Source organism: Siniperca chuatsi, linkage group LG5 (genome assembly GCF_020085105.1).
Source record: "Siniperca chuatsi isolate FFG_IHB_CAS linkage group LG5, ASM2008510v1, whole genome shotgun sequence".
Taxonomy (NCBI): Eukaryota; Metazoa; Chordata; class Actinopteri; order Centrarchiformes; family Sinipercidae; genus Siniperca; species Siniperca chuatsi.
Window position 1 is genome coordinate 18729265 of NC_058046.1, and position 14098 is coordinate 18743362.

The following is a 14098-nucleotide window of genomic DNA, read 5'->3' on the forward strand; positions in this document are numbered from 1 at the left end:
TGACTCAATAACTGAACATGCGAATGTATAAAAAGAAACTCCCAGGTTTTCCTGGATTTGTGTTGTGCAGATTTTGGAGGAGTTCTATAACATCTTTGGTCCAGAGCTAAAAGGTGTGACTGGTGACCCAAAACACATTGATGAAGTGCTGTGCAGAGTGGATAATCTGGTTTTGCCTATTGAGGATGTCAGTTTTAATCCTTTCAACATCTGTAAAATGAGCAGCTGGAAAATGATCATGCAAGACTTCGACACTACAGTTCAGGTGAGTTTAGGACATCTAGCATGCAGAAGTTGTGAAAATGTTTAATTGAACATGGTAGTATCAATGTACTTCTCAGTTTGCAACAATACAATTGCATACATTTCTGTGTGCTGTACCTTATCAAGCTGATTCACTTCTTACATTTGTCTGCTCAGGCTGTTGAGGGAGAGGCCATCAACTTCATTGATCAGTCTTTTAAGACACTGCGCTCTTCAGCTGCTGCCTTTGACATGCTCCTGAAATTCAAACACATCCGCTCCAGAGAGGCTGTTAACAACCATTTGATGAGAAAGTTTAATGACATCCTGACTCAGTATTGTAAAGAGGTACTGTACTGCAAAATCAAGAAAAAGTACTGGTTGATATTTGACTTTGCAGTTACAGTAAATTTTAATTACTATTAAATTATATGATAATATCAGATCAATACAAAGCTTCAGTTTGAGCAACAGTGAGTCCATGCATGTGTTTTGCAATGTGATTTACATTGTACTGTAAATAAGGATATAAACCTTTGCAACTAACTAAATTTAGTAACCTCTGGCACTTATTTCATATACCTTTGATAGATCAAGGTTCAGATTATTAATCCATATAAAACCTGTTTACATTGCACGTACCTTCATCATTCAACACTCTTGTATATTAAATAAATATACAACTAAACAATATTTCATGTTGTGCTGCTGTACCAGTTTATAATTAGGATTTTGAATAGAATGAACATGGTCTGCCACAAGCACTTTAGAATACCTAAGTCTCTTTGTCTTTGTTGTAGGTGGACAGCATAAATGAAATCTTTGAAGCAAACAAGGAAAAACCGCCGCTAAATAAGTATGAGCCTCCTGTAGCAGGATCCATCGGATGGGTCCGATCCCTTTTCCACCGCATCAAACACACCATCCTTCCTTTCCTGAAAGAGCCGGAGATGCTGGAGAGTGAACAGAGCAAAGCTGTGAGTTATTTCACTGTTGCACTGCTGTATAGGTCAAATGTAGATATTAAACTGTTCAGACATCAAAATGTTATTAAAAGCATGTGACTTTTTGTTGCATTCTGCTCAGGCCAAGGACAAGTATGTTGAAATGGCAGTGCAGATCAGAGACTATGAGGTGAAGAAGTATATGTACTGGATGGCTGAGACAGAACGCAAATTGCCATTGCTAATGAAAAAACCCCTGTTGGCCTCGATTACCAGTGAAAACCTAATCCAAACAGAACTGGTATGTATCTCTTGCTATTTACTTACTTATAGCTGTTACTCAATCTTCTTCTTTTCCTTTCAGCTGTTCCCTTTCAGGGGTCACCACAGCGAATCATGTGCCTCCATCTAACCCTGTCCTCTGCATCCTCTTCACTCACACCAATTAACTTCATGTCCTCTCTCACTACATCCACAAATCTCCTCTTTGGTCTTCCTCTAGACCTCCTGGCAGCTCCAGCCTCAGCATCCTTCTACCAATATATTCACAGTCTCTCCTCTGAACATGTCCAAACCACCTCAATCTGGCCTCTCTGACTTTATCTCCAAAACGTCTAACATGAGCTGTCCTTCTGATGGTCACTCCCAAAGAGAACCTCAGCATCTTAAGCTCTGCTACATCCAGCTCTGCCTCTTGTCTTTTCTTCAGTGCCACTGTCTCTAAGCTGTACAACATCGCTGGTCTCACCACCGTCTTGAACACCTTTCCTTTCATTCTTGCTGATACTCTCACTGATCACACAACACACCCGACACTTTTCTCCACCCGTTCCAACCTGCTTGCACTCACCTCTTTTCCACAGTCTCCATTGCTCTGAACCGTTGACCCTAAGTACTTGAAGTGCTGCAACTTCTTCACCTCTGCTCCCTGTAACCTCACCGTTCCACCTGGGTCCCTCTCATTGACACACACATATTCTGTCTTACTGCGGCTAAGCTTCATTCCTCTGTTTTCCAGAGCAGACCTCCATCTCTCTAGATTTTCCTCCACCTGCTCCCTGCTCTCACTACAAATCACAATGTCATCTGCAAACATCATAGTCCATGGAGATTCCTGTCTAACCTCATCTGTCAGCCTGTCCATCACCAGAGCAAACAAGAAGGGGCTCAGAGCCGATCCTTGATGCAGACCCACCTCCACCTTGAACTCCTCTGTCACACCTACAGCACACCTCACCACGGTCTTACAGCTCTCATACATGTCCTGCACCACTCTAACATACTTCTCTGCCACTCCAGACTTCCTCATACAATACCACAGCACCTCTCTCGACACCCTGTCATACGCTTTCTCTAAATCTACAAAGACACAATGCAACTCCCTATGACCTTACTATGACCTACTTCTCCATCAGCATCCTCAAAGCAAATACTGCATCTGTTGTACTCTTTCTAGGCATGAAACCATATTGCTGCTCACAAATGCTCACCTCTGCCCTTAGCCTAGCTTCCACTACTCTTTCCCACAACTTCATTGTATGGCTCATCAGCTTTATTCCTCTGTAGTTGCCACAGCTCTGCACATCTCCCTTGTTCTTAAAAATTGGCACCAGTACACGTCTCCTCCATTCCTCGGGCATCCTCTCACTCTCCAAGATCTTGTTAAACAAACTAGTCAGAAACACTGCCTTTCCACTCTTTATCCTCTTCTATGTCCTCCTCACTTCACTCTTGCTAATCTTTGATACTTCCTGCTCCACACCAGCCACTCTTCTACTCTTCGTTCCCTTTCATTTTCCTCATTCATCAACTCTTTAAAGTACTCCTTCCATCTTCCCATCACACTCCTGGCACCTGTCAATACATTTCCATCCTTATCTTTAATCACCCTAACCTGCTGCACATCCTTCCCATCTCTATCTCTTTATCTGGCCAACCTGTACAAATCCACCTCTCCCTCTTTAGTGTCCAACCTAGCATACAAGTCCTCATATGCTCTTTGTTTTGCCTTTGCCACCTCTACCTTCACCTTACGCTGCATCTCCCTGTACTCCTGTCTACTCTCTTCAGTCCTCTCAGTGTCCCACTTCTTCTTAGCTAACCTCTTTCTCTGTATACACTCCTGCACATCCTCGTTCCACCACCAAGTCTCCTTGTCTGCTTTCCTCTTTCCAGATGACACACCGAGTACCCCTCTACCTGTCTCCCTGATTACATTAGCTGTAGTGGTCCAGTCATCTGGGAGCACTTCCTGACCACCCAGAGTCTGTCTCAGCTCCTCCCTGAAAACTACACGACATTCTTCCTTTTTCAACTTCCACCACTTCGTCCTCTGCTCTGTCTTTGTCCTCTTCATCTTCCTCACCACCAGAGTCATTTTACACACTACCATCCTGTGTTGTCTGGCTACACTCTCCCCTACCACTACTTTACAGTCACTGGTCTCTTTCAGATTACAACGTCTACACAAGATGTAGTCCACCTGAGTGCTTCTACCTCCGCTCTTATATGTCACCCTATGCTCTGCATCACTTCATCTAACTCACTCCAGAATTTCTCCTTCTCTTCTAACTCACATCCTACCTGTGGGGCATAACCACTCACAACATTGAACATCACCCCTTCAATTTCCAGCTTCAGACTCATCAACCTGTCTGATACTCTTTTCACCTCTAAAACATTCCTCACAAACTACTCTTTCAGGATAACTCCTACTCCGTTTCTCTTCCTATCTGACCCATGGTAGAACAACTTGAACCCTGCTCCTAAGCTTCTAGCCTTGCTACCTTTCCACCTGGTCTCCTGGACACACAGTATGTCCACCTTCCTTCTCTGCATCATGTCAATCAACTCTCTAGCCTTCCCTGTTATAGTCCCAACATTCAAAGTCCCTACTATCAGTCCTACATTCTTAGCTTTCCTCTTCTCTCTCTGCCTACGAACACACCTTCCTCCTCTCCTTCTTCGTCTTTGACCAACAGTAGTCCAATTTCCACCGGTACCCTGTAGGTCAACAGCACCGGTGGCGGTCGTTGTTAACCCGGGCCCCGACCGATCCGGTATGGAAGTCATTTTCACGATTCGTATTTTTAATTTGGCATGTGTTTTACGTCGGATGCCCTTCCTGACACAACCCTCTGCATTTATCCAGACTTGGGAATGGCACAAGAAGACACTGGCTTGTGCCCCCTTGTGGTTGTGGTTGCATTATAGCTGTTACTCAATATTGTGCAAAATACAGATACAGTAATTATTCTTATTCCCTCAAATTCCCTGCATTTGTTTTGATTTTTCTCATTTTAAGGATGTCCCACCAACTGAAAGCAGCCTACAGAGGGGTGTGCGATACATTGTGAATTTTGCTCCAGAGATCAAGGAAATAATTTCTGAGACAAACCACCTTGTGTCACTGGGCTACGCTGTGCCGTATCTGGCTCAAAATATAGCTCTACAGGAGCACAAATTCATCAGGTAATGATACTCACCAGTAACTGAATACAGAGTTTATACCAAACCACAAAACCACTGATTGATGTAATCTCTGGCCTGACCTTGGTTTTAGGTATGTTGATGATCTGCACAAACTTGTCAAGTGCTACCACTCTGTAATGGACAGCCTGAGTGAGGCAAAGTTCATTATGCTGGCTCAACAGATCAAAGCGGTCAATAAAGAGATGCATTTTGGATGCACAAGACTCAACTGGAATTCCTTGGGTATGATGCACGCAGAGGCTGAAATGTCATTGTAATCTGATTTATGCACATGATTAAATTTATATTGTCTGTAAAACTGAAATCAGATAATATGTGTTTGGTTTTAGGTATTGCCGAGTTCATCAACCGAGGCATTCAGGCTGTCTCTAAGTTTGAGTCAGTTGTTAATCAGATTCAGAAGAATGAGAGAGATATTGATTCCAAGTTGCAATCCATGGTGATGGCCAACTTACTGAAGTTTCCAGTCCCAGATAAATCAAACGACTTACCAGGTAGAATTAATAGAAGGATATTATTTATTGGATATAATAATTATATTCTAACAATTCAAACTTATTTTCATTGACTGGAATGCAATTGTTTTCAAGGTGTCAAGGAGTTTTGTGAACGTATTGAGCGAGAGCGCGCCAAGACTGTGAATTTGCTAAGCAGGAAGTATGCCGACATTGGACCCCTCATCACTAAGACAGAACATTTAGTCATGAAAACCAGCAGTGGCAAAGCCAAATGTATGGCAGATTATTACATATACTGGGAGCGCAAGGTGCTGGACTCACTTATAAAGATGGTGCTGAGGTAATTACATGATGTTAATGTTTTTGAAGTTATCTACTTTGTGAGCAATGATAATCACTGGTCCTTCGAAATGCAGCACAATATATGTCTCAACCATTGTAACATCCCACTTGTTGACTTTGATATTTAGGAACATTCAGGCCTTCAACATGGCGTTGATGGGACGTAACGCTCTTTTCCAAATTCATGCCATCCTTTCTGCCCCTAAGATTGTGTTGCAGCCCCAAAGCAATGAGATCTACTGGCTGATCATGCAGTGTATCAGAGACTGTGTAGAGAGCACCAAGGTGGGATCATCATGAGTCTCTTATTTATCACTGCATTTAAAAAAAATAATTACTTGTAATAAGACGGTGTAGTCCCTCATTCGTCCAGGAGTGTTCTATCGTAGAAAAGGTTTCAGTTGTAGTTATCTGGACACTGTTTTCAGAATCAAGACGTTTCAGGTGAAACTAGGCAGAGTAATCAGCAGATACTCAGGAAGACTCCTTCCTGAGGGCAGGGCCTAAGCAACACAGAGTCGCCTAAATTTCTGAGTTCCTGGTCCATTTTTCACAATTGAGAATGACTTCCAGATAGGAGCCGAAACATCTTGATTCTGAAAACAGTGTCCAGATGACTACGACTGAAACCTTTTCTATGATTACTTGTAATCTAACACAGACGATGTCACTTGATTCTGCCCATATTTTTGCGTTTCAGCAATTTGTGCGTTGGATGCATGGGACCTGCATTGAGTGCCCTCCACAACGTGTGGGTGGTGAAGAGAAGTTGGTGACATTTAGCTTCTACAGTGATGTGTGGCAGCATCCTCAGATAAACGAGAGTGCCATGACAGTGTCCCAGAACATCCAGCTGCTGCTCCTCTCTGTGGATCGGTACCTTAACCACTGGAAACGCTATCGGCCCCTTTGGGAAAGGAACAAAACCATTGTCAATGAAAAGTTTGCTGCAAGAAAACCATCCTGTGTCATGTATGATGATAAGCTGCAGTTCCTTTCTCGTATCAATCAAGAGGTGATGCTGGAGTCTCTGTTTAAGAATGAGCGCATCATCCATCTAAACCTGGAGCCTCTGGCTCACACAGTGCGGGAGACCGCTGAGTCCTGGATCAGTTCACTAGGCAGCCTGCTCAACCAGCCTACCAAAGAGGATCTCTTCAACTTGAGAGATGAACTCATGGTATTGAATCTTGCTACACTGTTTGTTTATTGTTTTTATAGTAAATATTCTTATATGTGACTTATCCTTGTGGTTATTTTAACAGCAACTCTCTACAAAGCTGAAACAGAGCCCTGACACTTTTGAAGAGCTAAAGTCTATCCTTAGCACTATCTCAGACATCAGGGATATGTCTCTAGATGTGGAGATGAGATTCATTGATATCCAGGAAAGATACAGAACACTGGCCATGTACAAAATTGAGGTACTGTGTGTTAAATTATTGTCCCTTGAAAGCATAAGTTTATGTTGTTTCCCATGTTGTTGAACTTCTTGTGCTTTATTTTCTATGTGTAGGTTGGAGAGGATGAACTGGAGCTGGTGTCCAATATTGGCCAGATGTGGAGTGACCTGTTTACAGAATCCAGACAAGTGGATCGAAGTCTGACAGATGTCAAGAAATCATTTACTGAGGTAAGACACCAAACCCACAAAATCTGCTTAAACAGAAAATGAAATGTACAGGGTTTTTTTTAGAAATGTACATTTACAGTTCTCTTCCTATTCTCCCTCCATTACACCCAAAGATTACAAAAGAGAAAACCAAAGAGTTTAAGCAGGAGTTGTCTATCTTTGCTGAAAGCTTCAACATGCATGGTCCTGGAGCTGTGGGAGATGATTTAGAGAAAGGTACTTGTGCACTTGAACCCTGCCTTTAGTTGTTACATCCAGAACAATAACATATGGTGTTAAATCTTGAAATGCAGTGAAGGGACCAGTCTTTCTCATTTGTTCTTTGCAGGAATGACCATTATCGGAACATATGAGGCAGACCTTGCCAAGGTACTGGCAAGACGGCAGGAGCTAGCTAATGCTGAGAAGCTGTTGGACCTACCAGTCACCGTGTACCCAGATGTTATCAGCATACAGAAGGACATGAAGGGCTTGAGACAGATATATGATGTCTATAAAGCTCAGAAGGTCAGATGTGGTGGCTGTCAGTTAAAAATTTAAATGACATATTGGGACACATTACACATAATTCTGGTCAACATGCTTTTCAAGTATTTCATGTGTTTGTCCTTTACATCTTTTAGGATGCAAAGACAGAGTGGTCTCAGACCTTGTGGGTGGATTTAGACATCCAGCTGCTACAGGAGGGTATTGAGGGTTTCATCAAAAGCTTGAGGCAGCTGCCCAAAGATGTGCGGGCGTTACCTGTGGCCTTCTTCCTAGAAGGACGCATGAAGGAGTTCAAAGAGTCTCTGCCTCTTCTGCTGGACCTGAAGAATGAAGCCCTCCGAGACAGGTCAGTCTGCAGATTGACACCAGAATCTAACTGAAATAAATCTGATACCCAAAACAAAATGACGATTAATAACTGAGTATCAAATATTGAAAATGTACGTTGGCCAGGCTATAAATATATAAATATGATCAGTATGACAAGATCAAATGAAACACTAAATACAAATTAATGTGTTTTTATATTTCGGACCCGCAGACACTGGAAGGAACTGATGGAAAGGACCGGCACTAGCTTTGAGATGAACCCTGACAGCTTCACTCTGGAGAACATGTTTGCTATGGAGTTGCACAAATATGCAAATGTCATAGGTGACACTGTCACCTCTGCTGTAAAAGAGCTCAGTATTGAGAAGGTAAGATTCCGTCATTGTGAATTATCTCAAACTGGAGTTAGGAATCAGTTGCATCAGTTTATCAGTGACATCATAAATACTATCTGTGTGTGTGCTTCCAGGGAGTGAAGGAGGTGGTGGAGACCTGGGAAAACATGAAATTCAGTGTGTTGCCCTATTTTAAAGGCACCCAGGAACGTGGTTTTATTCTGGGTGCAGTGGATGAGATCCTGCTGAATGTGGACAACGATGCCATGAACTTACAGAGCATGGCGGGCAGCCGTTTTGTTGGACCATTCCTTGGCACCATACAGCAATGGGAAAAAGACCTGTCCCTTATCAGTGAGACCATAGAGGTCAGTAAGAGCGGCCAAATCTCCCATCACACTTAAGCTGATCCATAAAATCCATATTGAAAAAATATTTCTTGCACAGGTATGGTTGCTGGTACAACGAAAATGGATGTACCTGGAGAGCATATTCATTGGTGGAGACATCAGCTCGCAGTTACCTGAGGAAGCCAAGAAATTTGATAACATTGACAAAAAGTTTAAAGAAGTGAGTATTAATATACACTTACAAACATAATATTAGCCTGATGAAATCAAAGTACTCTCAATCTCACAATAATATCGTCTCCTTCATTTTTTTGTCTAGATAATGAGTGACACAGTGAAGGGTCCTAACATTAAGAGGTGCTGTCTGGTTCCCAACCGGCTAACAGACCTGCAGGCCCTGAGTGATGGTCTAGAGAGGTGCCAGAAGAGTCTTAATGACTACCTGGACTCCAAGCGGAACGTGTTTCCTCGCTTCTTCTTCATCTCTGATGATGAACTGCTCAGCATTCTGGGTAGTAGTGACCCTGTCTGTGTCCAGGAGCACATGATCAAGGTATCAGGGATGAGGAGGATCACTGCTTGCCATGTGTGTGAAACATTTTCCTAGATATCTTTCTTTTCTTTGTTCCACAAGATGTATGACAACATAGCATCTCTGAGGTTTGATGTGGAAACCAATGGGGAGACAGTAGCTGCAGCCATGGTGTCTGCTGAGGGTGAGGTGATGGAGCTAAAGAAGCCCATCCCAGTGGAGGGCAGGGTGGAGGAGTGGATGATGGGAGTACTACTGGAGATGAGGAGGACTAATAGACTCATCACCAAGGAAGCAGTCTTCCGCTACTGTGAAGACAGGAGCAGGTGTGTGTAGATACTAAATGTGTCTGAGCAATTTTGCAAGTGACTGTGTGTACAAATGAGCCACAGTAAATTTGTCATTTCCATGTCTCTCAGGGTGGATTGGATGCTGCTGTACCAGGGCATGGTGGTGCTTGCTGCAAATCAGGTGTGGTGGACCTGGGAGGTAGAGGATGTCTTCAAAAATGTGGAGAAGGGAGAGAAGTACGCATTGAAGAACTATGCTAAGAAAATGCACCAGCAGATTGATGAGCTGGTAACACGCATTACACAACCTATGAAGACAAATGACAGGCGAAAGATAAACACTGTGCTTATCATCGATGTCCATGCAAGAGATATTGTAGACAACTTTGTACTAAACAGGTAAACTTAACCGTTGCCAGTTTCAGCTTTTTTCATCACACATGACAGTGTAACTTGTGTTTGAAGGTGAATAAAAATGTTATTATCTTTTTAGTATAATGGACGCACGAGAGTTTGAGTGGGAAAGCCAACTAAGATTCTACTGGATCCGGGAACATGACAACCTATTTGTGCATCAGTGCAGTGCTTCATTCTCTTACGGCTATGAATACATGGGGTTGAACGGTCGATTGGTTATAACCCCACTGACAGACCGGATCTACCTCACCCTCACTCAGGTCTGAGAAGTTTTGCAAATTTGTATTAACCAAACAAATTAATAAAACACCCAAGCAGACGCATGTAAATTGTTCTATCAGCTTGTTTTGAAAACAGGATGTCAGTATGTGGATTTGTATTTGTGATGCAGGCCCTCTCCATGTACCTGGGTGGAGCTCCTGCTGGACCGGCTGGTACAGGAAAGACAGAGTCAACTAAAGATCTGGCCAAGGCTTTAGGCCTGCTCTGTGTGGTTACAAACTGCGGTGAGGGCATGGACTACATGGTAAGAAGCCTACACTTGAAGAGCCAACAGCTACTGAAAAATATCTTAGTACCTTAAGCCTGTTGTGTGACGTTTTCCTGAAAAGGGGCATCAGTTCACATTTAAGATATTACTGTATGTTGTTTTTGCCCAAATGATAAATACAAAACAAATGTTTTTAGAAGTACATTTTTTGGCTCCGATGTATATGTCACAGATAAAAACTGCAACCATAACCCCTTAAATAATAGAGGGTGGGTGCAATCATCAGGCATGTGTGCTTATTGTATGTTCACGCACTTCTGTGGCCATGCTGGAAAAATACAGTGTATACACATATAACAAATTGTTTCCTTGCTGCCCATGTGCTCACTTGCATCAGTCTCAAAAGTGATGGCCAAAAGTTGCACTAATCATTTGTATGGAGTGTGCAAACTTTACTCTGTTGCACTTACTCAGTTGGACAGTAGCCACGCTTTTCTGTAATTTTCATTTGCCACTAGCTTTTTTCTTTGATGTCTTTTTCTCTTTGTGTGCAGGCTGTTGGCAAGATCTTCTCTGGCCTTGCCCAGTGTGGAGCTTGGGGCTGCTTTGATGAGTTCAATCGTATCGAGGCCTCAGTATTGTCAGTTATCTCCTCCCAAATCCAGACTATCCGCAATGCTCTCATTCTGCACCTGAAAAGGTTTCATGTAAGTCTGTTGTAGTTATGCAGAACTAATTTAATGACTACCTCAAAAATCATTCCAGTTTTCATATACATTTAAAGATATTTCACGAAGATTGAAGGTTATTTCACTTGTGATCATTTAAGTTGATAGTTTAGTTAGTTAGTAGCTTTTTTAGCCTAGAGTTGTTGACCTTTATTCCCCCTAAACCACCTCCTTCTCACTATGCACATCAGTTTGAAGGGCAAGAGATCAGCCTGGACGACCGCATGGGGATTTTCATCACCATGAACCCAGGTTATGCAGGACGCACAGAGCTGCCAGAATCAGTCAAAGCCCTCTTCAGGCCTGTTGTGGTCATTGTGCCTGACCTGCAGCAGATTTGTGAGATCATGCTCTTCTCTGAGGGCTTCCTAATGGCCAAGGTGAGGGACGCTGATGATGCTCTCCTCCTGAGCAATGTATAACGAACCATATATATGCAATATTACTATAATGTACAAGATTTTAATTGGTGTTCTCAGGTAATTCAGAAATGTCAGGATCATGTATAATGAATTACTTTGAATTACAATTGTCTGATATTATTTAAGCTTGGAACGACAGCTTTTCATATAAACAGGGAAAAAACTGTAACTCTACACTGGAAACTGCTTACCGCTTACCTACACATGTTCATTTCTTATTGAGGATTTTATCACTTCACTTTTGTTCAATTCAGGTCCTGGCAAAGAAGATGACAGTACTGTATAAGCTGGCTCGTGAGCAGCTGTCCAAGCAGTCTCATTATGACTTTGGGCTGAGAGCTCTGAAGTCTGTCCTAGTAATGGCAGGAGAGCTGAAGAGAGGCTCACCACACCTCAGTGAGGTAGAGACCAAAGAACATTTTTTATGTTTCATTTTCATATAGTGAATAGAAAACTTCTCCTTTTTGCTCACATTCAATATGGAACTAAGGAGTTATTTATTTGTGATCGCTCAGGTATAGACTGAAGCTTGATAGCTGTTGGGAAAATGTTGGGAATTTGTTTCGATTGCCCAATTCAAGATTTAGATGAGGTCTTATGACAAAGATTCAGATCTTACAACAAGAAATTTTGCAGATGCCAGAGAGAATATGAGAAAGAAACACTTTTAAATCTGGTCTTATAGAACTTCATTGCAGGTTTCACTGCTCCTTGTCACTTTATTTGAAGTCAGGGCTGCAGTCTAGCTTAAACTGTCTAGTAAAATTACCTTCACGCAGACCCATGTTGAAAAGCACTAGGTTTAAGAAACATTAAAAGAGAAAAACTAGTGAGAGGTTACACAGATCTAAAATTGGAATTGGGTGATTTTTGCTGAAAAAAGTAGAGGTTTATTTGATATGACAGAGTTTCAATCTTAATAATATATAATATTTCCACTTTAAGCCTAGTGAACATATTAATTCTGATCTTGAAAGATTTTGTAATGCTTTGTGGTCTCTTGTCACTTATTTCCGTCTTTCCTCTTCACAGGATGTGGTGTTGATGCGTGCTCTCAGGGACATGAACCTGCCAAAGTTTGTGTTTGAGGACGTGCCTCTGTTCCTCGGGCTGATCTCAGACCTGTTTCCTGGGCTGGACTGCCCTCGTGTTCGCTATCCCAACTTCAATGATGCTGTGGAACAGATTCTGCAAGAGAACAATTATGTCATACTGTCTAACCAGGTGTCTCATCTGGGTTCTTAGATTTGATTCTTTGAGATACAGGCTTTCATACACAACTTAAAGATTGTTGGGTTTCAGTGGCAAAGATTTTGTTTCAGCATGTGAGTGTGTAGATGATGATACATCGTATTCTTTATGCTGTTTGTGGTTTCAGGTGGACAAAGTAGTGCAAATGTATGAGACAATGATGACCAGACACACTACTATGGTTGTGGGCCCAACAGGTGGAGGGAAATCGGTTGTGATCAGCACATTATGTCAAGCTCAGACCAAGTCAGTGTCACATGTTTATATCACCTAGATTTACACCACCTTTCTGATCTTTTGTGCAGACAATAGAAACCTTTATTTTATCTCATCATTAGATTGGGATTGCAAACCAAGATGTATCCTCTGAACCCTAAAGCCATGAGTGTCATTGAACTTTACGGTGTTCTGGACCCTGACACTCGAGACTGGACTGATGGGATCTTATCCAATATCTTCCGTGACATCAACAAGCCTACTGATAAAAAAGAGCGGAGGTAAAAAAATTTAAAAAACAACAAAAAACTTAAGGGAGGCATTTAATCAGTCAGTTGATTAAGATGTGCAATATGCCAGTGATGTCATTCATTCTTTCCTACATTGAGAAAAAGAAGAAAGAATTTCTGTGGAATACTACATGAAGATATGAACTTTGACTCACAGGTACATCCTGTTTGATGGGGATGTGGATGCTCTGTGGGTCGAGAATATGAACTCAGTGATGGATGACAACAAGCTCCTCACTCTAGCTAATGGGGAACGGATTCGTTTACAGAATCACTGTGCCCTGCTGTTCGAGGTTTGTCTGAATTTCAAGATTGCTGTCAGCTTTTCTGCAAAGCAACTTTGAGAGAATAATGTAAGGAAACTTCACCGTCACAGGTTGGAGATCTGCAGTATGCTTCCCCCGCTACTGTTTCCCGCTGTGGGATGGTTTTTGTTGATCCCAAAAACCTGCGATACACCCCATACTGGCAGAGATGGCTGAACAACAGACCTGACAGGGTATGAGAAAATACATATACACTATATAACAATTGTATTTGCTTATAATTGATAACATCTCAACACTGTATTTGTTTATTTCTAGGAACACGAAGTTCTCAACAAACTGTTTGAGAAATACGTGCACAGCTCTATTGACATGATTGTGGATGGTATTGTTGATGGCAAACAGGGCCAGAAACTTAAGACTGTTGTCCCTCAGACAGATCTGAACATGGTAGGTTAATCTCATCCATCTCAAATGTACTCCACTACTGTTATTGTTGTATTTATGCATGAAGAATTGAATGAAGATAAGTATAGCCCCATATTTAGACTACTTGGATGAATTGTGCATGTGTTGGCTG

General features: G+C 42.0%; 1 protein-coding gene across 2 annotated transcripts in view; it reads left to right on the plus strand.

Moving 5' to 3' along the window:
• Nucleotides 1-14098, plus strand: part of dnah10 (dynein axonemal heavy chain 10) — a 30213-nt gene that overhangs the window by 3529 nt on the left and 12586 nt on the right. Inside the window, exons 10-41 of one of the 2 annotated variants that reach the window (XM_044197591.1) lie at nucleotides 71-265; nucleotides 421-591; nucleotides 1044-1220; nucleotides 1330-1488; nucleotides 4492-4658; nucleotides 4750-4901; nucleotides 5009-5173; nucleotides 5270-5477; nucleotides 5608-5764; nucleotides 6180-6659; nucleotides 6745-6903; nucleotides 6996-7112; nucleotides 7226-7328; nucleotides 7441-7619; nucleotides 7736-7947; nucleotides 8143-8299; nucleotides 8401-8634; nucleotides 8714-8836; nucleotides 8936-9169; nucleotides 9251-9474; nucleotides 9568-9837; nucleotides 9932-10115; nucleotides 10247-10381; nucleotides 10900-11052; nucleotides 11265-11453; nucleotides 11750-11896; nucleotides 12528-12719; nucleotides 12874-12992; nucleotides 13085-13243; nucleotides 13410-13545; nucleotides 13629-13751; nucleotides 13837-13968. In XM_044197591.1, the coding sequence (XP_044053526.1) occupies nucleotides 71-265; nucleotides 421-591; nucleotides 1044-1220; nucleotides 1330-1488; nucleotides 4492-4658; nucleotides 4750-4901; nucleotides 5009-5173; nucleotides 5270-5477; nucleotides 5608-5764; nucleotides 6180-6659; nucleotides 6745-6903; nucleotides 6996-7112; nucleotides 7226-7328; nucleotides 7441-7619; nucleotides 7736-7947; nucleotides 8143-8299; nucleotides 8401-8634; nucleotides 8714-8836; nucleotides 8936-9169; nucleotides 9251-9474; nucleotides 9568-9837; nucleotides 9932-10115; nucleotides 10247-10381; nucleotides 10900-11052; nucleotides 11265-11453; nucleotides 11750-11896; nucleotides 12528-12719; nucleotides 12874-12992; nucleotides 13085-13243; nucleotides 13410-13545; nucleotides 13629-13751; nucleotides 13837-13968 (5712 nt within the window). Of the gene's footprint in view, nucleotides 1-45; nucleotides 266-420; nucleotides 592-1043; nucleotides 1221-1329; nucleotides 1489-4491; nucleotides 4659-4749; nucleotides 4902-5008; nucleotides 5174-5269; nucleotides 5478-5607; nucleotides 5765-6179; nucleotides 6660-6744; nucleotides 6904-6995; nucleotides 7113-7225; nucleotides 7329-7440; nucleotides 7620-7735; nucleotides 7948-8142; nucleotides 8300-8400; nucleotides 8635-8713; nucleotides 8837-8935; nucleotides 9170-9250; nucleotides 9475-9567; nucleotides 9838-9931; nucleotides 10116-10246; nucleotides 10382-10899; nucleotides 11053-11264; nucleotides 11454-11749; nucleotides 11897-12527; nucleotides 12720-12873; nucleotides 12993-13084; nucleotides 13244-13409; nucleotides 13546-13628; nucleotides 13752-13836; nucleotides 13969-14098 lie in introns of both variants that reach the window. The other variant, XM_044197592.1, reaches the window with a different exon arrangement.